The 25,842-nt window shown below is 36.4% G+C and overlaps 1 protein-coding gene across 11 annotated transcripts in view; it reads right to left on the reverse strand.

Annotated features, from left to right (window-relative positions):
* The window catches only part of TLCD4 (TLC domain containing 4), a 103,585-nt gene that overhangs the window by 15,106 nt on the left and 62,637 nt on the right, over positions 1-25,842 (reverse strand). For 10 of the 11 annotated variants that reach the window (XM_089919341.1, XM_089919329.1, XM_089919335.1 and 7 more), the window contains 4 exons: positions 22,113-22,202; positions 20,306-20,364; positions 18,022-18,116; positions 3,383-3,456 (listed from right to left, as the gene is read on the reverse strand). In XM_089919341.1, the coding sequence (XP_089775467.1) occupies positions 3,383-3,456; positions 18,022-18,116; positions 20,306-20,364; positions 22,113-22,202 (318 nt within the window). Of the gene's footprint in view, positions 1-3,382; positions 3,457-18,021; positions 18,117-20,305; positions 20,365-22,112; positions 22,203-23,894; positions 24,008-25,842 lie in introns of all 11 variants that reach the window. The other variant, XM_089919346.1, reaches the window with a different exon arrangement.

Consider the following 25,842-nt stretch of genomic DNA (forward strand, 5'->3'; position numbering starts at 1 on the left):
TTTTAGACATGTTGATTCTGATGTGCCACCTGGGAGGAGAAAACACTTGACTATAATACAAAGAAGTAGGTAATATTAAATATGCTCTTTTTATAGAGAAAGCAACTGTAGTACAGGAATGTTACATAACTTAGCCAAGGTCAGAGCAAGTAAGCGGCAAGGTTAAATTGCAGCTTGAGCTTATATGATTCTAAAATTCATGCATAGTCCATTACACCACATTGAGCAAATGGGTAATAGCTGAAACCCTGAAAGCACAACCCACTCAGGGAGAAGCACAGAGAAGATTGGTGGGCCCAGAAGAGAGCCCTGGGGAACACCAGCATCTAAGGAACTGTCTCCGACAAAGAAGACTGGGAGGCGATGGTCAGAGAACTACAAGAACCAGGTGAGTGCAGGGTCACGAAAGCAAGGGGAGTTATGGCATTACAAGAAGGAGGTGGCAGTCCTCAGAGAGATACAATAAGATAGGCACCGAAGAGAGTTCACTGGATTTTGCATCTGGAAGTCAATGGTACCTCTAATGAAATCGTTCCAGCAAAATGACAGACGAGGAAACCTAATTTTGATGGGTTAAAGAACAAAAAAGATACTGCAAAGTAGATAAAGCAAACATAAACTATGCATTTCTAGTGCTGAGTAAATTTTAGCATATTGAATATACACTACATTTAACACTTACTGCATATGTACTGAATGACAAGCACTATGCCAGCTGCTTTACACACATATGTAAACATATAACAAAACATATAACCACATAGAATCTTCACAATAAACTGTAAGGCCTATAGGTATCATTATCCCTGTTTTACAGGTAAGAAAACTGAGGCTCAGGAAGATTAAATAATCTTCCACTCATGTACAATGCTAAGTGGGGGAGCTTGAATTTAAATCCAGGTCTTCTGCCTTCAGAGAATATTCTCTTTGCTCTCTATATTTTCACATCATCGGAGTCTTTAAAAATTGCAAAAGAACTCTTACTTAAAAAATTTTAAACGGCCAAGCCTAAGGAACTTAGTATCTTCTTGAAGAAATAAAATTATAACATATGAAACACTGGCAAACAATATAAAACAGTACATAAGTACCTGGGAAAGCAGCAGATCTGTAATCTAATCTCTCCTGTTTGGAGGTGGAAGGACCATCCCTTCCACCTTTGGCAAGAAAAAAGGGTGATGAGGGTAATTGCTTGGTAAGCATACTAATGGTATTTGTAGTAGAAGAGTCTCCATCCATGGAATGCTTTTAGGATATACCTAGTCTAGTATTGCGTATGATAAATGAACCTAGAATGTATGGATTTATGGGGTCTGACCCCTGCCCCAGGAAAGTTATATAAGCTATGTAACTATCTGAGTATTAAATGGAGATGGCTTCATAACCAAGAGAGCTCCTTCCATGTCAGCAATATGAACTATACATATCACTTAGAGACCTCATAGGTAACCTCATTCCAGAGAATGCCCAGTGCATACCTAGGGAGCCATGCTATTGGTCCTAAACATCTCCTTGCTTTGCCAGTATCTCGTGATTACTTGTATTCTTGAGATTATTAGTAAGAATTGATACAGGGTAAGCTCCCTAACTCACAAGAGTCTGATTTGACTCCCAATTCTCTGGGTTATCTCTGTACTAAGTTACAAAAGGCTACATGTAATTGTGGGAGCCTTCCCTGGGTTTGGGATTTTGACCTAAGACTTGAAAGATAGGTAAATTTTTCGAAGATGGAGGGAAAATAGAGGATGGGAATAAAGGAAGAAAAGTGAGAAAAATCCACAGGTGCGTGAGACAGTAAGGGTGCAAAACTAACTCTAATGAGTGGTAAGAAATAAGGCTGGAGACATGGCGCACATCACAGAGAGCTTCGAAAGTTCAGAGAAGACTCTAAAGAGGATGCAGTGTTTAGTAAGAAAGTAAGGTACTGAAAGTGGAACACAAGAAAGATGACTTTGGTAGCACTGTGAGGAAAGGACTGAAGAGTGGGTGAATGTGGAATTCGAATTAGGAAGTCAGTTGGAAAGCTATCGCAGTAATCAACCATGGAGATCCCGAAGGCCCTAAACTGGGACCATGGATGTGGAAGGAAAGGAGCAGCTAAACATTTCACAGAAAAAATGTCAGCAGACCCTGTCAAATGACAAGACAAGGGTAATAAAGGATAATAATAAACCCATTGTCAAAAATGAGCAACTACCTCCCTCCAGGAGGTGGAGCTTAATTTCTCTCCCCCCACCCCCTTTGAGAGTGGGCTATACTTCATGCCTTGCTTTCCAAGAGAGTAAAGAAAAGGAAAAACTTCACAGTGGAGAAACCTGGCAAACACCACCTCAACCACACGATGAAAGTTCACATCCCCAGTGATGTCACATGGATATCATGTAGCCCCTGATATGTGATGAGAAGGGCACTTCACCTCTACAGGATTCCTTCCGAAAACCTATAACCTCCGTCCAGTTATGAGAAAAACAGGCAAATCCAGACTAGAGGACATTCTACAGAATAACTGGACAGTATCCCTTAACACTGTCAGGGTCATGAAAAACAAGGAAAGACTAAGAATCTGTTACAAATGAGGGGAGACTGGGGAGGCGTGACAACTAAATGCAATATGGCAGCCTAGACTGAACCGAAGAACAAAAAGAAGATACTAATGGAAAAACTCCCAAAATCCAACAAAGTCTGAAGTTCACTTAATAGTAAAGTATCGATGCTGGTTTCTTAGTTTTGACAAATGTTCCATGATAATGTAAGATATTAATAGGGGAAACTAGGTGAAGGGTATATGGGAGTTTCTGTGCTATCTTTGTAACTTTCCTGTAAATCTAAAATGAAAAGATTATTTTAAAAGAGGGACTAAGATAATGTTGGTGTCAGAATTTGGGAACAAGAGGAAGTTGGTGTCAGGAATATTAACTGGACCCAAGATAAATCCAGTAAAACAAAGTATCATCATACCACAGAGAGAGCTGGGTTCAAGAGCCAGGACCACCACCTTCTAGCTTGGGAATCTTGGATAAGATTCCCTAACCTTTCCAAGGCTCAGTTTCCTCGTTTGTACAATGGTGATAATTCATATCACATACTCTTTTTTTTTTGCAGTACGTGGGCCTCTCACTGTTGTGGCCTCTCCCGTGGCAGAGCACAGGCTCCAGATGCGCAGGCTCAGCGGCCATGGCTCACGGGCCCAGCCGCCCCGCGGCATGTGGGATCTTCCTGGACCGGGGCACGAACCCGTGTCCCCTGCATCAGCAGGCGGACTCTCAACCACTGCGCCACCAAGGAAGCCCATACTCTCATTTTTATATTTAGGATCTTGGGGGAAAATTTCCCCAAACCAAACAGCCCAAGTTTAAAATAGTTAATGATATCAGTTACCTACCGCTGATTCACAAAAGGGCTGGAAAGTTCTGCAAGCAGGCGAAAATTCCCAATGTATCCCAGCACTCCATCCCTCTGGGTGATAAAACATAAAACATAATGTCAAAAACATAATGTCAGGGAAAACATTCTTATCAAAATTTCCAAACATCGAAGAAACATTCAATAGCTTCTCAGCATAAAATAATGATCAATATAAACACAAACCAAGTCTGCTAAACGGACTTTCTTCTCCGTGAAAACTTAGAAATGTCATTAGAATTCTACAGCATTTTTTAAAGACAACGTATTGTATACTTATGTTCACTTATGTATACCATATTCACTTAGAAAAACAGATTTCAAGCAGTTGTCTCACGCTAAACTAATGAATTCTGCACATAGCCATTAGTAACAGCATTCTCAAATTACCGTAGAAATAGTGATTAAAGTACTGTGAATTTAGGAAGTTGAGAAATTTTATAACAATTAAATATCAAATAGGAATGTAGTTTAATATCCATTAGGAGCACCTTAAAAATCTCAAGAGTGTATTTCACTTCCTAAGTAACAATATATAAGCCTGTGAGCAGATACACATTTGTCAAACATAACAACACATGTTAAACCATATCTGTCATATTTGACCTGAAAAATATATTTGTCAATCAGAAGATACTATAGCTAAAACACACACTTTGGGGACCTTTCTGAATTTAGAAACATAATGCCTAGTACTTTCCACTAATAATCGGAAAAGTATAGTAAATAAGCATTAGAAAGAAAACCGAAAGTATACATTCCAAAAATTTTACGTAATTTTAAGTGTTACTAGGTAAATGGAGTCATTCTAGAACTTCCAATTAAATCAATTGTGATTACACACCAAAAGAACCTGCCCTCAAAACATCAGATATACCAGAACTTCAGAAATACTTTTCCTACTGTTTATACCACACTGCCTTCCAAATGGGAAAAATATAAAGCAATAATGAAAAAAATAATAATGAATGGACTTTTTATTTGAAGATTCTCAGTTCTTCTCTATGTAAATTATTTTAGGGATTAAAAACTGAGAGCTGGACTGCAAGAGTTAGCTTTCCAAAATGAATCTAAAACTTTTTATAATCTCAAACTCACTGTCCTTAGTGAAACTGAAATGGGTGATGAGGAAGAAGAGGAGGACAGCAGAGAGACAAAGACAGTGGCCAAGACGAGCACTGTGCACAGAAGTGGTGGGAGAGGAGGATGCTCAACATTTTAGAGTCAACCAGACACAGCCACAGCAGTCCAAAGCCACATGACAATACACGGGAAATAACTACGCGCGTGCGTTATCACTTTAACACAGAAATACGTGTAAATTTGAATTTACATATTATTCTGTACTATTTACTTTTCTGTTACAATAAATGCATTTATTTAAACAAAGGACCAGTTAATGGTGGCAATTAGTAATTAATAGTGGGACTAAACAAATAAAATTGTGGAAAAATATAATATTTTTATAATGTTTCTTTCTGGCCTTTTACTTTTCTTTGTTAGATATTTAAACGTAGTAGGTTACATTATTATTTTTTTATTATGTCTTTAAGAAGCATAAATGTAAGACTTTTAAAAAGGAGAATGTAAATACAATAGGACTAAACAGTTATTACCTGTATCTAATAAAAAAATAATAATGATATCTTTCTATCCATGACACAGTAGGATATTTTTACTCCTTATTTCCTTTTCCAATAATACTTTTCTGAAATGCCTGCGGCCTTTAGGATAGCCTTATTTTTTTGCAGAAGTAAAACAACTACAGTTAAATGTAAAATTCACTTTGACTTGTAACTCTGCTCTTAGAGGCCCACATTACTGTTATCAGTCCAGTATGATGATCTCAAGCTAAATATTTTCTCAACAAAGGTGTTTAAGCATAAAATACATAAAATTTTACTTACTAGCAACAGCAGGCTTTTAGAATTATAAGAATTAAGTTTCCAGCTCTCTAAGAGTATCTATCCACTTTGTATCTACAGGCTTGTTCTGGTAGATCAGCTGTTTGTAAGGTCATTTGTATGTATAAATTCATCGTATATGCCATCTATTTCTAAAATATCTATCATTTTAAGACACTCTAGAGTACCCTAGATGGATTCCAATAAGTTACAATTTTAGTTTTTAAAAAAAGTACTATTTAAGTAGCTACCCTTTTCTGGTAACAGTTTTGTGTTTTGTTTTGTTTTTTTAATTTATTTATTTTATTTATCTAATTTTTTTGGCTGCATCGGGTCTTCATTGCTGCGCGCGGGCTTTCTCTAGTTGTGGCGAGCGGGGGCTACGCTTCGTTGTGGCACGTGGGCATATCTTAACCACTGCGCCACAGGGGAAGCCCCCATTTTTGAGTTGTGAAGCAGTTTTATTTCCAAAAAATGAGCCATTATTTCACTGTATGAGTTTTTGTCACAATCTGCACATAACATCAAGCAATGCACGTTCCGCGAGTTCATCCTTTTCTAGCTCCTCGTGGCCTCTTCAACGATCATCAGTTTTGGAGAACCAGTCCATAAATACCTGTTATACTGCAGATGTTCTATTTGGACAATTCATTATAATTAAGCAATTAAGTTTGGGGAGTCAGGGATAGTTAATGAATGATCATGGGCCTGGGGTGTGCAGGCCAGGATTTGAACCCTAGCTCTCCTAAGTGGCCTTGGGCAAAGCTGACCAAAACCTCAGCTTCTCCATGTGTAAAACAGGCAGAATACCGTCTTTATGACAGAATTGATGTGAGAATAAGACAAAATGCAGGGGCTTCCCTGGTGGCACAGTGGTTAAGAATCTGCCTGCCAATGCAGGAGACACCAGTTCGAGCCCTGGTCCGGGAAGATCCCACATGCCGTGGAGCAACTAAGCCCATGCACCACAACTACTGAGCCTGTGCTCTAGAGCCCGTGAGCCACAACTACTGAAGCCCGCGTGCCTAGAGCCTGTGCTCGGCAACAAAAGAAGCCACCACAATGTGAAGCCCGTGTGCAGCAACGAAGACCCAATGCAGCCAAAAGTAAATAAATAAATAAAATTTTTTTAAATTTAAAAAGACAAAATGCACACTAATGGCAAACAGGAAAAATACTAAAACAGAAAAGGCACTCTAAAAAAAATTAAGTTAAAAGTGAAACTGAACCAGGTAATTTTTCTTACTATAGCTATAAAGAAGATTAAATAAGTTTGAACAAGTCCTAAAAGGACCTACTCTTTCTTTCCTAGACAGAAGCCTCCACCTCTAGTCACTGATCCCTGAGCCTTGGATGACTACATGGGACTAAGGGCCACACCTGAAATGATGACGATGAATGGATGATAAGAAAGACAGATCACCACCACCATTAGTAAGGACTAAATGTAGGTTCACTACTGCTACTTTACTATAAAAGATGAATCATATTAATAATCACTCCTCCAAAAGTAGTTAACGTTACTTTCTAATTGCTGCAGAAAAAAATCCAGGTTGAAAAGGAAAATAAATACTTCTAAGAGAAGACTCACCTGTTTTATTTACCCAATAGGTTATATCAACCTTTTACCTCACTTTGCACAACTATACTGCACCCAACCCAAACTTAATTCTTCACCACAAGTTTATGCTCATGACCATCACAGCATGGTAGAGTTAAAATGGCCTCTGAAGATTGCCTATTTCAATTACCCACAGATGTTTTAAATCCCTTCTACAAAAGCTCTTCCAGGTTGCCCCCCAGCGTGGACAACTCCATGGTGAGTAGAGTAGCATCTCCTAAAGAAGCTTTCCAAAAGTTCCAGAACTACACTGTACCCTCTTTTTATTTTTTATTTTTTTTTGCGGTACGCGGGCCTCTCACTGTTGTGGCCTCTCTCGTTGCGGAGCACAGGCTCTGGATGCGCAGGCTCAGCGGCCATGGCTCACGGGCCCAGCCGCTCCGTGGCATGTGGGATCCTCCCGGACCAGGGCACGAACCCGCGTCCCCTGCATCGGCAGGCGGACTCTCAACCACTGCGCCACCAGGGAAGCCCTACTGTACCCTCTTTGACGTCCACCTGCCAGTCCTACTCCTGATCCTGGCTATCCAAAATCTCTTTTTCATATGACAACCCTTCAAATATTTAATGACTGTCCAAGTACATGTCTATCTTCTTTCCAGATACCGTTTCCAATTTGCTCAGAAAATTCTGGCCCACCCTCTTTAAAGTTTCTGAGCCCTATGAACTGCCAGTATTCATAAAACAAAAACAAACAGATCCAACAACAAAAACCAATGAATCTCTTGATGAAAAGAACCATTTACACATAATAATCTCTACGCGTTAACCAGTTAAATCACATACGCACATACATCTTTTTGAGGGGACAGGGTAACCTTCCTAAAGAGAATTTTAGTAGAACATGTCACTACCCTTAAAAATGTACATACCACTTGCCCAGAAATCCCACAAAATTAGTCTTTGAAAATAATTATGTATAGGCACAAATATGAAAACATAAGAATGTTTCCTCAAGTTATACACAATAGTGAAACTGAGAACAAACACACAGCAATAGGGAATTGATTAAATATGATTATATATCCATATGCCATCAACAGAGATAATGATAGAACCAAATGGCCTGAAAATAAAAACATTTTCAGAACTTGCTGAAGACTTAGAGAGTAAACCTCCTTTACCCTCTTTCTTAGACAATTATTTGAGGATATGCTGCAGCACGTGTCAGTAAACCAAGACATATGGGATGCAGGAAACAGTGACCCCAAACCAGGGGAGTAATGGCAGGAAGCCTGGGACATCAAGTAGCAGACCTAGAGAGCAGGAGAATGGAGAGCTCCAGGGGCAGGTATCTGGGGGAAAGATGACTGCAGAGATGGGATGCTATCCTCCAAGATATGGAACAACTCAAATATAAGACAAAGGCGTATGTTACAAGAAAAAAAGGAAGGCGATTAGAAACTCGAAGCAAAAATTAGACAGGAAATGTAATCCTGGTTGTGCAGTGAACTATTTTAATACAGTCATAATAAACACTTTATTTTCTCTGTGTAGGATCAACTGTATATAAAGGAAAACAATATGATTACAGAATAAAAGGCAAATATTTTAAAATCTTGGTGATACAAGAATACAAGTACAAATGACAGAAACTGGGAAGCACAGTGGGAGTGACAGAAGTGGATAGAAGGACAGAAGCACAGACATCTTCACCTTAAAGGATCCAGAGGTGCCACAAACCAGAAATAAAAGTGTTTAAAGTTTCCAAAGGAACGGAGAGAGAAAATCAAATTACTTTAACTACATGGGAAAAAAGGCAAGGAAAACAGAGGTGTGAGTGTTAAATTCTTACCCATCATGGCAAGAAGATAATTAACATGTCTAACATTGACAAATCAAGAGGTGGCTGACAGTCACCTAAGTGACCACCATCAGTTCCTTCCCTTCCTCCTATCAAGAGGTGGAGTCTTACTTTCCTCCCCTTGAATCTGGGCTGCCTCAGTGACTCACTTGACCAGCAGAATGCAGTGGAAGTGAAGTTCTGGGTCTTCTGAAGCTAGGTCATAAAAAGCCATGCAACTTCCTCCTGGGTCCGTTGGAACACTCACTCTTGAGATGCTCTCTCTCTGAACACCACAGCCAGGCTATGAGAAGCTCAAGCCACATGGAGGGGCCACATACAGGAGCTCTAGGCAACAAGCCTGCTGATGTCCGAGCAGGAAGCCAGCATCAACTACCAGCTACTTAAATGAGCCCCTTTCAACCCAGTTGACCCTTTAGATGATCCAGTCCCAACAGCTACCTAACAGCACCCACATGAGACCTCGTGCAAGGACCACCAAGCCTTCTTCCTTCTTCTTTTCTTTTTCTTTTTTTCAATATAATTAAGATATCACGAGTCAATGGGTTTCACTGGCCAAAGTCAGTATTCTAACTGATGATCAAAATGTCACATTTTTAACCAAAGTGAGAGCCATCACGTTGGTTCCTGTGTCTTTTCGACAAGACCCTTTTAGTCTTTGATAGGTTCCTTGCTTTCTGACACAAGATTACCAGAGTTATTTTGTTGTATGCAATACTTCAATATGTAAAACAAATTTAAAATTTTTGGTTTTGATCCCATTTTTGTAATATATATTCATACCCAGAATGCTAGTTTTTTACTTATGCATATATACAAGTAGGATACACTCCTAAATGTAAATGGTAATTAAGCAAATATAAATAGTTATCTCTGGGTTGTGGGATTGGGACATTGTTTTTTCTTTTTTGCTTGTCAATATATTCTAATCTTCAAATAACAATGAATGACCTAATTAATTTTTTCAAATACCCTCTGCTTGTACATTACTTATCATAGCTGTTTAACTTACAGTGTTGCTGTAAGGGGCCTTAACCACTGTTTTCCAAATGTATTCTTTTGTGGTTTTCTTTCTACCCTTCTGAAATTCTCCTCTGCTTCTTTTACAGGACCAACCTTCTTTCTGGTCCCTGACCCTGACCACCCTCCCCCAACAAGACACACCTTATTGCTAATGGCACATGGGCCCTTCTCCCCTGGAATAACCATGTATCACCACAAACCTCACAACATCTACCACCATATTCCTGCCCAAACTGTTTTTCCCATTTCCTTCAGGGTCGCACATTTCTCTAGTGCCCTGGGTCACCTTGCCTTCTTCTTTCCCTTCCTTCTCTGAAATCCAAAATTAGTCACCATGACCTATTGACTACAAAATGGCTTTTAGTTTAGTTTCTTCCTCACTAATAAAACCACTAAAGTTACGTTCTTCATAATCTATCATCTACATTATTCCAATAACCTCCTCAAAGAGATCTTCTCCCACGCAGCTTTCTTTTTCCTATGTTATCACCACCAGATTTATTCTTCTAATACGCCAACTGCATCAAGTTATCTTTTGGCCAAAGGTCCTACAACAATTCTGTGAAAAGTAAAACACAAGGCTGATGAGTTAGAATGTTCACTCCATCAGGCAGGCCCATCTGACTCATCCAAACGTACAACCACCGCTGAGCCCACATGAATCCCGTAGGCTGACAGCCCAAGTCCTTCCTACCACCCATGAAGATCTGACCTCTTCTCCTCATGTTTTCCAACCTAGAAAGGCTTCCCTACTTTTTTCTGCTGATCTAAACATGCTTTTATCTTTTGTTTTGGAAGACTGACTAAGTCTCATCTACCTCAAAAGCTCTCTTGGAAAATTTTAAAGAAACACAAATATATATATATATATATATGAAAATTCCCGAACAATTTATATAAACTGCAAGAATATACATAAGTATTGTCAGTAGTTATCTCTGGAGACTCAGAACTAGAAAACGTTATACTTACTAAGCCCTGTATGTCTACAAACTCAGAATTTTTTTATAAACATGCATATTCAGACAAAAAAAATAATGGAAATTAACACATTCATCTTTCCATTTTCTAAATTGCTATAGCATTACAGAGTTGTCACTGGGTGATGTGTTACTTGAATTTTTAAAGATAGTTTCCCATAGTTAAATCTCGGAACCTGCGGGACTGAATTAGGTAGCTATCATATTCTTAATTCCTTACCTCTCCCCACCACCACCTCCTCAGTTCAAAACCACTGCGAGCCAGTGAACTATGTGTCAGTAGCCTGGCTTCCATAGTCTCCGATCCTGCACATCAATGACTCTCGACCTGTTTAATCCAGTTCACCCATGAGAGTCAGCATCACGTGTGGCACAGGCTTCCACAGGCACAGGTGGCCATTAGATAAGATTCAGGTTATGTATAATTCCTTGTTACCTTATCCTTACCCCACCAACAAAACCTACTAAAATACAAGTGAGATAGACACTAGTAAGAGGACAGGTTTAATTCAGCTCTAATAAATTATACATTTTGATACTTTACTGTTAGTAAATTATGGCAAAACTCACAACTGACTCTGGTCAATGTGGTGTTTCCACTTCTGCCATCTATCTTTAAGGAGCTTTGCCTATAGTAAAATTCATACTGGCCATGGCCTCTGCATGACTCTATGAGGGAAAACAAAATAAGATTTGTCTGATCCCTTCCAGAGCTTAAAAGAAAATTTTCCTTTCAGCCAGTGATTATGAAAATCTGGATTTTCTTATCACAGGACATTTAATTTTCTAACAGCCAAGAGTGGCTAGGGTCAGGAATTTAGAAGGTGAGGGAGAAAGATAAATAAAATTATTATGCACCTACTACTGCTAGCATGATACTAAATACCGTCAATGGCTTGGAGTGGGATGGGCACACTTTCCCACCACTAGGGCTATGTAATTGGTGTGAGGTAAGTTATGGGCACTGGGGTTTATATAAAAATGTGACTATGTTCTACTGTAGCAATTATGAGGTACTTTTTCTAGGCTATTTAGACTGACCCATAATCTTAGGACATTTCCATGGGAAACCCTTTCAGAGCACCATGAATCTAGAAATGAGATTTGGGAACAAAATCCACCCTATATTTAATTACTCTTTGCCTAACTTTAATCATTCAAGGTTTTTGATTATTTACTTATGAGACAGAGTTGAAGGTTTGAGCCAACACACAGGACTGGATTGGATTGCCCAATCTGGCTCATGTGAAACAGTGATCTTACCTAGAATTAAGCTTTACTAACAACTACAAGGATAGAGGCTATCAGATAATTCAGAGGAAGTAGAGAGAGGCTTGGGACGTGAAGGGCAGTTGGCAAGCCAGGTCCTTCCTGTGTTGAACAAGCAGCACTGGCCCAGAAGATGTGAAGGCTCTACTAGGTGAGGTTCACCAAGTTCCTCACATGCAGTGAGAGTTTATCTTATAAAACATCTCCATTTTATACCTCCAAACAACTGTACAGACTACATGACATTCTCCAAAGAGCCAGGCCTCACAGAGCCTGGGTTCTCTTTACTATAGGGAATCCTTAGCCAGGAACAGGCTAAGAGCATTCCAGAGTTAAGACCTCTTTCTCCTAACAAATGTCGGTACATACCCTATTTACCCAAAGGTCCTGTCAACAAGGAGATTAGACCTGGGTCACTTGCCTTCTTTTCTTCCCCTCCCTTTCTCCCAAGGAAGTAAATGGATCTGCAGACCAGCTGCTTTCACCCCTTCCTCCCTGGGTTACTTAAGAACTTGGTGACAAAACGTAGCTTATTCTTAACTTGCCCATTGCCTAGCTCTCCAGTATTAGAACTAAATCCAATCATTTCATCAAAACAGTTGAATCACAGAGTCTCAGACTTATAGAACTTTAAAGACGATTTAGTATAAGCTCCGACCTAAAGCTTCCACTTATTATATCTATCTGATTGAAGATATCTTATGGTAAAAAGAACCACTTTAAAAGGCTGTTGTTATAATCTATTCACTGGGAATGTCTCTTTTGTAAAACAGCAGTCTCCCCTACCTTTCTTTACCATCCCCATTGGTCCTAATTCCAATGTCTGAATTAAATCAGAGTAAGTCTACTTCCCCTTCCACTTAACAGTCCTTTCACATTTCCAAGGACATTTCAAAGCCATGTAGTTGTCCTACAACTTATCTTTTCTAAGCTGACCTCTCTGGGTCCTTCAGTTGTTTATCCGAGGGCAATAGCCACCTAATCTAATCTCCCCTCTACAGTTACCTGGCAGCTCGCCCCAGAACATATGCAATTTTAGAGACTCCAGATGCTGTGAGTATGGTCTAACTAGGAAACTGTAATTTGTCTGAACTGGATACTGTACCTCCCCTAATAGAGTAAACATTTAAAAACAGCTTTCTTTTATAGCAGATGTGATGTGCTATTGGCACAACTACAATTGTGGTCGTCTGCCACTTCCCAGTCATTCCTCTCTTTTTATACATTGTCAAGTCCAAGTGCAAAACTTGACATTCATCACTATTCGGTTCCATCTATTTGTTTCAGCTTATTATTCCAGCCTGAAACTTTAAAAAATGTAATACATCATCCAACATATTATTAGTTCCTCTTCCTAACCTTGCTTCAGTTAATTGATAAGCTTGCATATTTTAAACTTTATTTTATTGTGGTAAAACATACATAACACAAAATTTACCCTTTTAACCACTTTTAAGTGTACAGTTCAGTGGCATTAAGTACATTCATGTTGTTGTCCTGCTATCACCTATCCACCTCCAGAACTTCTTTATATTCCCAACTGAAACTCTTACCCATAAACAGTAACTTCCCAACACCCCCTTCATCCAGCTCCTATCTTATTTTCTGTCTCTAGGAATTTGACTACTTCAGTTACCTCATGTAAGAAGAATCATATGATAAGATTTCTTTTTAAAAAACCTAGTTAAGAACAAAATAACGAAGAGGGTGGACATGGCAATCCTCTTCATTGACATCTATTTTATCATCACACATCAAGTCCAATACATGAACTGTTTTCTTTCCTGGTTATTAAAGGGAAATAGGTTTCAAAAAATCAGGCCAGCTTAGAGAAAGAAAGGCACACAGCTCTGCTAAGGTAATCCCACTATGCATATCTGAGGAGATGCTCTGTGCCCACAAAAGAGCATGAAGCAGTAAACACAGAACCAGGAAGAAAGAGAAGAATTCCTCCTTACCGAAACTGAGGGAGGCCTTAGAGGAGGTTTGTTATGTTCGTGAAATATGGGAAAGAAATGCTCACATCAGGTATTCTATATTAAAAATGAAATACTGAAACAAATTCCAAAACCACACATACCTATATGGAATATGTATGTATCTTTACATATACACACACATAGAACACATATTTTATGAATAAAAAACTGAGCACTTAATATTTTTACCATGGCTAATCCCTCAGTTAGTAGTAAAAGTAATAAACTAACTGTATCATAGTGCTTTTATATAGATTTGTATAAGTGAGCTATGGAAATACTAATAAAACAATTTCTAAGACTTACTTCTGCTAGTCTATCATTCGTTACTGTATAAGAAAGCTGTCAATCTTTTATTTCAGTAGGAAAAAAGTTATCTAACATATTATACAACTTCTAAAAATATTTTTGATTTAAATACTTAAGATGTCTTATTATATATAAATTTAGTGGGAAATAGAAATCACAAAGACCTTACTAGTGAATCTTGCTTTAGTGAGTTATATTAAGTGCCTATTTTTAATACCTACCTAGTCTACAGAAAAGTTAATTTTTGAAATTTTCTTATCTTAAAATGTTGCTGTAACAGCCACTATAGTTACCTAAAATTTTTCTTTAAGGCTATCTTAATGGGAGAAAAAAAGGAAATACGTTATTTAAGTGTAACTGAGAACATGCAACACTATTTAACTCACCTTAAAACAGTAGTTTTTCTTTTTTAACACTGTTAACGATAAAACGTTAGTGAGTCATGGCATTTGTTTCACAGCACTGTGGAAATTTTTGTTTAGACTAAACATAAGACCAGTATTTTTCTACTTCTTGTCTCCTGACGTAAATTACAACTTTACCTTATCTTACATAACGAATCTCATTTTTCAGTACCACTTCATACACAATTGTTCGCAAAATGTTTTTAAAACATAGATAACTGGGGTAAAATATTAAACAAAAATCAAAAATCTTCACCTTCAAAGTATCACACCTAATACTAATACCCTTAAATAAATGTAACAAGGGGCATTTGAAACCAAATTTTCTTCTTAAATTGCAGCAGAATGGTTTAATGATTAGATCCTAGGGTAATGGAAAGATGCAGAAGAGTTGGCAAAGTACGCAGAGACTCAGTGATTTTCTTGTCAAGTTTAAAAGTTTTCCAAATATACTATAACTCAGTATCTAACGATGTGGTTTGATTGGGGAGAGGAGGTGATTCACAAGGAATACAGGAGAAAACTAACGTTATCCAAGAAGTCAGAGAGGGAGAACAAAAGAGGATGGTTTATCCCTAAACATAGAACATTAAAGCCTAAATGTGTCACTTCCTTTATGATAAGAGATTAACCTGTCATATTTTCCCTGATAATGAGTATCCTGCCCAAGGGATGAAAGCTGAATATCAAGAAAAAAGCTGTAGGATTTTTACCTTTCTATGTAGGCAGAAGAGAAGATTTCTTAAGCTCTAAATTATTCCATGAGATAATTTTAAAACTCCAGTAAATATATTAGAGAGAGGATCAAGACATTATATAACTTATTTACAACCTACAATACCCTAAGTTCAAAAGACTCTTACTTAAAAAAAAAAAAAAAAAAGGGCTTCCCTGGTGGCGCAGTGGTTGAGAGTCCGCCTGCCAATGCAGGGGACACGGGTTCGTGCCCCGGTCCGGGAGGATCCCACATGCCGCGGAGCGGCTGGGCCCGTGAACCATGGCCGCTGAGCCTGCGCGTCCGGAGCCTGTGCTCCACAACGGGAGAGGCCCGCATACCGCAAAAAAATTTTTAAAAAAAGACTTACTTTTGTTACGTCAGATAAGGTAAAGTTGTTATTTACATTCAACTATTCAGTAGGGCGTACATTTAAAACCTACAGGTAATTAGCCTCTATTCTTCACTTTAAGTTTTAATTAGTTCCAGTTAGAAAATCTTTTAAGAAAAAAAGCTTACTACAAACAGCTTAAATAGTTGCAGAAGTATCAAGTCGAAGTGCTTTCCAAATGTCAGTTCTCATTGCATAAGGGATAAGAATTTCATAAAAGTTTATACAAAATAATAATAGTAGTAGTACTTGCTGTTGGTATTTTGTTAGCCTTACTTAAAATGCACGAAGTAACCTGGGAATTCATTGCATGGGAAAAAATTTTCTTATATTCAAATAGTAAATGTAAGATCTATAAATGACATAGGATCTCTACAACTATAAATATTTATTTCATCAATTTTGTTTCTATTTTGTTTCCCTATGAATAGATTCACTTTAATTAGATAATTTTCTTTCATACCATTCATTTCATACAATAGAACAAAGGAAGACATATCAAAAAAGCAACCATCTCTTGAAAAAATTGCAGCTGATTTTCTTATCAACTTTACTAAATAAAGTTAATTTCTTTTTTAAAAATCCAGCATTCACTTCACTAACATTTTATAAAGGCATAAAAGTCCAAAGAGAAAACAGTATTCCTCCCACATAATGAAATATTCAACTTGCCATTCCATGCACAGCAGCCATTTGCCAAGCCTGTGACTTCAGTGGCCGAGAGAGAACAGCAGTTCATACTAGTCACATTTACAAATGCATGTAAATGACCTGTTATCTTTCACCAGCTTATATTCTTTTCATAGCACAACGATGATTTGTGACTCATGTTTAGAGACCATACTTCTAACCTGCAGCAGGATATTAAACTGACACGAGTACCCACACACATTCTTCCCTGAGTCAACCAATATTTTGTTAGTCAGTTTCCACGTCTCTTTAGCAAAAGTGTTCAGGAAACAAAAGGCATGTGTTGCAACTATCTAAGACCTGTAAAAGGTAGAAGTCTGTATGTTATAACTACCTATAATGTATTAAAATCTAAAAAGGAAGACAAGGAGATAAACAGTAGGAAATGCCAGTAAAAACAGCCTATTGCTTCAGAAGAATAAAGTGATTATGGATCCCTACTGGGATCCTATAAATACCTACTTATTTATAACATTAAAACCAGCATAGTTTTTAAAACATTTACATTAATTATTTAGACTTATAACTTTAAATGGGTGATATAAAGAGATGCTTTGATGTATCTTATTCTTGCAGAAATAATGTAATCTGATGTCTTATTCACCAGCTATCCTTGTGTGGGGCAATATAAAGAAAAATAGAAGAATATTATTAATACACATTTGTATGAGTTTTTTAAAAGCCCTCAAAATCATCACAAATGTCCAGTGATATACAGATTTTAGTAATACCAAATAAGAAAAAAAAAAGCCAGTGGTTACATTTATGTTTTAAAACAGGAAAAACATGGAATGGTATACCACACGTATTACATAAAATTTATACTATTCGAGTTTACATACGTCTATTATTTCCCAGTATCTATCTTGGGTTTGGTGGTCTATCTAGGTTGAAAAATAATTGATTGAGGAGAAACCTAACAAAGATGCAAGAGATATAAAATTGCTAATTTACAAATGTATAATGTATTAAAATAATATTAGAAATAAAAGTTAATATGCACTAGTGCCCCAGATTTGCTGGATCCTCTATTAGCTCAGTCTGGAAGTTCTGATGAAGCCTCTGAACAAGACTCCCCCTCCCCCTCCCCCTCCACCCCTGCTCTAGCGTACTCAAGTGTAACTATGCTTGTACGTGGAACGGTATATGAAATTAAACAGAAAAGAGATACTTCAGCTGGTTATACAGGAATCTACACCTAGCTCCGGCTGATAAAACATACATGCATCTAAAAAGACAGACAAATATCAGTAGCCACATGATCCTAAAGGTTTTGAGTGAACATTCAGGAAACTGGGGTCATCTGACTTTCTCAAAGTGTGTGAATCCAAATAGACACACTAATACAAACGCGTAAGTAAAGCTATTATTTTCGTTAATACACAGGATAACATCACAAGAGTGATTCCTGAATGCATTTGGGGTTGATCTTTATAAATTAAGAATTGTACGTTTAGATTTATCTTCACCCTTGAGTCATTACTCCCAATCTTGTCTGCTTGTCAGACCACTGTAAATCCTGGCACTCACCAGTACAAAGTAGTATGCATACAGCGCTGTACAATGGTGAATTATAAAATACTTGTCACCAATCACTTTCCAATACCAAATGAGAATCAACAAATCTGTAACAAGGAAAAATAAGATATTACACAGGAAGAAAGCTTCATTGTTTTTCAAGTGTATTTAACTTTCTCCTGACATCACATCCCAGTCCACTCTGAGCCCACAGCACTCGTCTCGTACATCAGGAGCTCAACTAGCCCTTTTACCACGAAGTATGTGCTTCCAGATAACTGTCTCCCCTACACTACTGGGACTTCTCTAGGAAGAGGACCAAGTGTGGGCATCCAGCACAGTGCCAGGCGTATAGCTATGTAATGTAACGTATTTGTTGAAAGTATAAACAAATTAACTTGTTACAAGGGTTAAATAAAATGAAAATATTACAGAATAAAAATAATCTTAAAATAAGGCTAAATTACTGATTTTTGTCACTATAATAACTCAAACGGATAAGACGATCTCAGAAAAGGCATAAAACGGCTAACTCGTGTATAACACAAATTCAGCAAAAAAATTTTAAAGTTAACATAGAATGTGGTTACATATCAAAATAGCAAAAAAAAAAAAAAAACCCAAACACGAAGAACTATAACTATTAAAAAGATATCTTAAAAAAGAGCTCAAGGCATCCATTTTTCTTTAAATTCTAAATCAATACCACAATTCAGAAAATTGTTTCATTTAATAAAACAGAAACATCTCAAACTGTGAACACAAGTATTTTCTTTACCAAATGGTTAAACATGAAATTTAAACCTGGAAACAAATGGCTATCATGGATGGAAACCAGAGTGTGATTCAGGTTTTGTGGGTTTGGAGCTTATAGCATGGGGAGCTTCTTTTATAAAAAATAAAAATTACTAATACAAAACTAGATGTGAATATATATAAAGGTAAAAGAAATCATCAGATTATAAATTTTAAGGAGAGGAAAAAATACCACAAATGTGGAAATCAAGAAAATTTAGAACTATTAGTAATTAACTGCCTGATATGCTTCTCTAGATACATTTTTCCTATATTTGGCTGTATATTCTTTGGTCACCAATTTATATGATAATGATCTTATAATATTTTCTATAGAGAGAATAAAAGAATTCACCTTTCATTCAGCTTGGTTTAGAAAGTTTGTTTCAGTTCATAACTTATTTTTAAGTGTTTTGAATTATTACCTTATTTGAGAAAATCTTTATCAAGTTTCTTTCATACAAGATTTCCTGGGTAGTAACTACTCTCTTAATTGACAATACTCACTAACCAGTGTATGAGGCATATTATAAATTTTGTGTTAACCTTGTCAATGACAGCATTTTGTGCCAAAGAGCAAATCTTTTCCCAATATGTCCACAAGATACACTCTTCTTTTAATTGGGCCATTGAATAATCCAATAGCCTATTCATTATTTCTATCCCAAGTGTATCTTTTCCTCTTAATAAATTACTGTGTTTTGGTTTAATCTAATTTTTTTTTTACAATTCACTTCTTGATGGCAGAAAATTTTCTACCGAGTCCATCACTCATCTTTATCACTTTTGTTTCATAGTCCATTATTTTTATTTGGATTTTCTTTCAGCTGTTTATTAAATTTGAAAATTACAAAATAGGGTTCCTTGCATAAATGTCCAAATCAGAGATCTCTTATTTCTCGTTTTATTGAGACAGTCCAAAATGTCTTTTCAAAGAGCAGTTTAAATGGCATATTCTCAACTTAACTTCCCCTCTGTCTCGTTGTGTAAAAGGTTATTCCAACCTCATCCAACATGAGAGAAAATATGACAGAGGGAAATGTGAAGTAGAAAGAGTCCACGATCTTAACTGATTATGACTAAAATACCTTACTTTTGCAAATCTTACCAAAACAATACAAAACCATGACCATGGGAGCACATTTCAAGGGCCCTTGCAAGTGAGAACCCTGAGGCTTAAACTTCCTTAGCGTCATGGTAATTGCACCTGAGCAGCTCTTTAGTCCAAAAAGGAACCATCACTAGTAAAAAAAAAAAAAAAAAAAAAAAATCCAGGCCTAACTGAGGCCCCACTCCGCAGCTCTGATCTTTGAGAACCAGAGAGCCAACATGAAAAATGTTTCATGTTCTACCATTACAGCAGGTATTTTTTTCCCTCAGTATGGATCCTAAAAGTTGCTTCTTAAATAAATAAACCAAAAGCATAGACTATGTATGTATTCTTTGCACAATTCCATAAGTAGTCTAAAAAGAAACAGACAGTGAACAACATATCACATACCAGAAATGAGGTAGCCTGAAGCAATAGCAATATTCACTTTCACAAGAGATGGATCACCCCTATAAATATTAAAAAACAGGTTCCTTTTTTTAGCACATGGTTATAGATGACAGCTACTTTTTTTTCTATTGAGATTTAAATATAATTTAAATGTTCTCTATAGGTGCTCAAATGGTAACTTGTCATTTGCACAAGGTACTGTGTTAGCTATAATGCTTCTAACTGCAATAATCATAATTGCTTATACTTATTAGCCCAAAGTTTTATGAAAATAATATTACCAAAAGACAACATTTTATAAGTGTGTTCTCATATGATTTGTTTGTGAAAGGACTCAAATGGAATTCCAGATGCTGGTTGTTGTTGTTTTGATTCCTTATTCCGAATCAGAGACTCAAATAGCCTCAAGAAATCATCTAGCCTGCCCCTGATTTAGAGGCACTATACTGTTACCCTCACTTTACTGAGGACTGGAGAGATTTGCCTATTATCACAAGTTAGAAAATGATCGGAACAGAACAATTTAATCCTGCTGTTTCCACCCTTACACATATCAAGATCCTACACTTTTGCCCTGCTCATGCTCTTGGCTCCAAGAAACAGATACAAATTATCAGTCCTTTATCTGACTTTTAATGTGAACTACTGGTAAAATGAACATAAAATAAAACTGACAACAGGTAAACTACAAGTGGAAATATTTAGTAGAGGTCATGTCTTCTTTACAAATTTTGATCTGTAAATATGATACAGGAAAATTGGACCGGGAATAAATTATGGTATCTAAGAAAATGTTAAAATATCAAAAAATATAATAGGTAAAAATTTGATAAGGACAAATTGGTCAACGAATCAAATCTTTGTTATAAAATTTACTTCCCAAAACAACTGGTTCTGTTGACAATCATGTGGGTAAAATAAAAATATGAAAAAAAAGTAGCAATTGTTTAGGTAGAGCACATTAAAACTTGGTCAAGGAATGAAATTCACTAAATTAATTCACTTTGAAAAATATCTTCTCAGTGAAAATGTATGAATACTGGTATAACTCTGACCAGCATAATTCCATATTTATGAATAAAAAACAACATAATTGCAGTCAAATAGAGATGGTCAAAAGACCTGGTCAAATTGCCCCACATCCCTCAGAACCCACGTCTATCACATCCCTGTGCAGTGCTTTTTCAAAACACTCCCAATCCCTCAAACTAAACTGAACTAAGTCTTCTCATATAATGCCAGGAAGTACAGTTTGTAAAACTCCTGCCATTGGAATGACATTTAAATTCTTCAAAAAGAATCATCTTACAAATTATCGTGTTATGGCTAAACATTATTATTCATGCTTCAAATCATCTCATGTGGTACTAAATTCCTCTCACGTGGACATCTGTAATTCTCATTTTCCTATCTTTGATATCAAATGATGGGTCAAACATAAATTTAAAGACTAAGTCTATCCTATCTATCTGACTATCCTATCTCAATAATAACTCATTTTTGCTCAGAACAGTGTTTACAATAACTTGATTTCACTCACTAACACGGTATAAACGCTTACATAATCATCATATTCTCCCTGTTTTGGATAATAATTGCAATACTAATGCAAAATGGCCCTCATTATTTGTATTAAATCTAAAATAAATCATTCTAATGCACCTTGCTGAAATATGTCTGAACACAAGCATTTTAACAAACCATACACCATCAATATATTTTCTGTTTTAAAGTAAAGAGATGTTCTTATTAATAATTAAAATCAAAATATAAATCAAATTGACTATATTGGAAAGAAACAGCTTACCAAAGTGGATCAGCAATAGTAGCCTCATCAAACAAGAATATGTACAAGCCAATAACCCCAACCACCAAAGAATGACACGTAGACACTACCCTGCAATGAGATGAAATAGACACAAAGATTTTAGAATCTGTGCAATAAATTTTAACTAATTCTGGCAAGTCATTTAACACTCTGAAGAAGTTAAATGTGGAAGCATTTAAATATAGGATTGGAGTACCTCTGAGAATATAATACAAAATTGCTATTTAGAAATCCAAGGGCCACAACTTTACTTTGGAATCAATAACAAGAAAGATGCCCAGGTCTACAATTTCCTGCTAGATAAATGATGAATCACTTATTGACTAAAGGGTCTAAAGCAGAAGCATATCTGATGAACCAGTTGACAGAGTTTTGTGCAAACAGATGGCATTTGGTAAGCATACTACCCTACACCCTGCTCCATCTCCAGCAGCATCACTGCTGGATTAGTTCCTGCTCCAATCAGTTAGGAATGACTTCCAAATCTACTAGCCTTAACGAACTCCATATTCATGGATCAGAACTGGAATGCATCATGAAATGAAAATGTATTCCCTTGGAAATTTCAGTTTTAATACACACATTATTGTACTTGATTCTTGTAACAAATCTGTGAGAAAGCTAAGGTGGCTATTATTAGTGTCTCATCATTATTATGAAATCACTTCTAAATAGAAAAATGGAGGACCATGAATTTATTCAGAAAAAATCTGTTTTTAAAAGAAATGCCCAAGTGAAAACAAAATGTTCACATGATCCACATGGCATTTTCTTTATAGAAGGAATAACTTTTAGTTGAAAAACATCAGTTTCTATGAACATATCTTGCTAAAAATTTAATGACTTAACCAATATGCAAGTTCTATGATATCCTGCTTAAAGAACTGTATACAGGATACTATATGCTTACTCACATAATGAAAAAGTTTATGAGTAATGAAGTTTATCTTCTCTTCATTAGAACAAAGGATGAGAGGAATAGCGAAGTTTTCTTTTTAGAAATTAATTGGTATGCAATGAATCTCTCTACAATATGACCCAAATCTTTAAAAGTAAGTGAAATATATCAACCAATACAAAGTTGATATTAAAAAGTCTCACTGTAACTTGAAAAATCAATATACTTGATCTAATATATGATGTGGTCCTAAGTAAACATATCAAATTAAATCAAATCATATTTTAAATGCTCAAAGAGTCTCACTAATTTAAAGGCACTGAGTCCTTTGTAATACCAAAATACATTTTGAAGTGTGATAATTAACCCAATTAACCTGGTTTACAAGTCTGGAATTTTCACGCCAAGCACACCTGTGTTCCATTTGAACATAGCAAGATAAAAATGTAAGTTCCTTGATCTCAAATAAAACATGCCATCTAAATCATCAGACAACCAGCTTTCTGTTGCCATTCAAAAATTCTATTAAAGGAAAAAGCATAACCTTTTACTAACCTGTTGGCTTAGTAACCTTCTATCAAAAAGTTTCCTTTTGGAAAAAAATCTGAATTTTTGTTCCTGATACTCAGGCCTCAAATTCCCTACTCTGTTGAGATGTTATATGGTAAAAGGGAAGAATTACAAGCCCTCAGCTGATGGAAATGGCATATAATTCACGAGAGAAAAGTTACGTGTTACTTGGATTAAGTAGCTCCCACTATAATGAACAGGAGAAACAAACTTCAGGAGAGAAAAGTTACATGTTACTTGGATCAAATAGCTCCCACTATAATGAACAGGAGAAATAAACACCCTGTGCTTACATGCTATTCTGTATTAAAAGTCTATACGTTCAGAAACTTCTGTTAGTGAAAATTTCATATTTCATTCTTTAAAATCAGATTCCTGGCAAAGCAAAATGTAGATTCCTCAGGGTCTTAAAAAAAAAACACCAAGATAAAATATTTCAATTTTGTTTAAAGAAGGTTAAAAAGGAATGTTTGTTGGTTTCTTTTTTTTTAAGGAAGTAATGACAATTTTAGAATAGCACTTTAAAATTACTGATGTAATCACGCGCAAGTTGTATGAGTATTACCAACAGAAACTACATAGCACAATCAGACAAAAGAGTTATATTTTGAAGAAGCAGATTTAAAAATTAGGAATATTTCAGCACAACAGGACTTTCCATGCCATAGGAAAGCAAGTGGAAATAATAAATTTATTTAATTATATAATGTTAATAACATCTATAAGTATGTATGTCTGCAGAAAAAGTAACAATTAAGTATAAGATTTTCTGACTTATTAATTCAACTGTTACGCTCAGGTGTGAATTTTCTGGAGAGCTTTTCTGCCTTCTGTCCTTTTACTACTAGACGATTTGGGCCACTCATCGTTCAGAGACTCTTTCCTGATTACTAGAGAGAATTAATGTGGGTTGTGTTGATCTGTCTGTTTTAAGACTGGAATCTGGATTTCAAGACATATATGTGTATTCAAAAAGCAGCCAACTGTTTTTCCTTCTTTGCACTGTCCACCTCACAGTTTAAGTCCCATGTAAACCAAGCTGGAGCGGGAAACAGGAGTAAATTTGAGAGAAAATAGCATAGCATAATAGTATTTGAATAGCATAATGAATCATATAATCCCAGACTCCTTTTTCAAATGGGAACTCAGTCTCCCAAATGGTGATTCCATGTCTCATAGAATGGCAGTGATAATAAGACTGAATAATGCAAAGTATTTCTCAATTGCATCATTTCATTTCATTTTTACCTTTGCTTCTATCTATCTGTACCCTCCCTGTTTCTTTGGCTTGCAGCTCGCCAAGATTCAAATGCCTTTACCTACCTTAACCATGTTGAAATGGAAATGAACACAGTTCAAAATTTAGTCGCAGAAAATGAATGTCCCCCTCCATATCCCTTTCCTTCTCTTTCCCAACTATTTTATCTTCATGTTAGAAATGGTTTTACAAAATAGTGGTTAGTATCTTTTGTATCCCACATTTGAACAATACTTTTGTGCTATTGTTTAGACAAAAGAATCATACCTCTTACTTTTCAAAAATATGTGGAGAAATAATTCTCACTTTTGGGGAGAAGAGCTATAACATGTATGAACCAGACAAATCAGTGTAAGGTGCAGAAGAAAACGACTACTCTTCTTCACAGTCTGAGTTATAAAAGTGAATGCCTGCAAAACAATTTGGCTCAAATAGATAGGGCATTTCAGGTCACATATGACCATTCTCAAATAAATAGGCTTTGGCAGAAGTTTTTAATTCCGAAAGGAAATTTCAATGAAAAACTAATTATAGCAATTTTGGAGATCTGCTGAGTTCATTTTATAGTTAGCATTAACTTCAACAATAAACAGTATCCCATAGCTGCTCTAATTCACTGAGGTTTGCAAATGCACAGAGGTGTTTGGGCATCTGAAATGCTCTAAAGCAAGTGAAGCAGTCATCAGAGTCCGTCTGTGTTTGAAACCTTGTGAGAGATTAATGAGTTGCACACACAAAAAAAATTTGCAAACCAACTAATTAAAATTCTGGCAGGTTTCTATATCCTTAGATGTCTTATTCGTTTTCCATTTACTTTTTTGTTTAAAAGATCTAAAAAGCAATTTTTACTTTAGAATTACATAACAAAAGAACAGATTCTGGAGGGCTATGAATTAAAATGAAAGTTCATTAAAAGAGAGACATGTGCTAACCGTGCACCAGGTTCTTCGGTGTGTAGTGTTTAACTGTCCTAGGTTGGGCTA

Source organism: Delphinapterus leucas, chromosome 1 (assembly GCF_059928025.1).
Source record: "Delphinapterus leucas isolate spDelLeu-1000000601 "Yukka" chromosome 1, BTC_Dleu_Yukka2, whole genome shotgun sequence".
Lineage (NCBI taxonomy): Eukaryota > Metazoa > Chordata > Mammalia > Artiodactyla > Monodontidae > Delphinapterus > Delphinapterus leucas.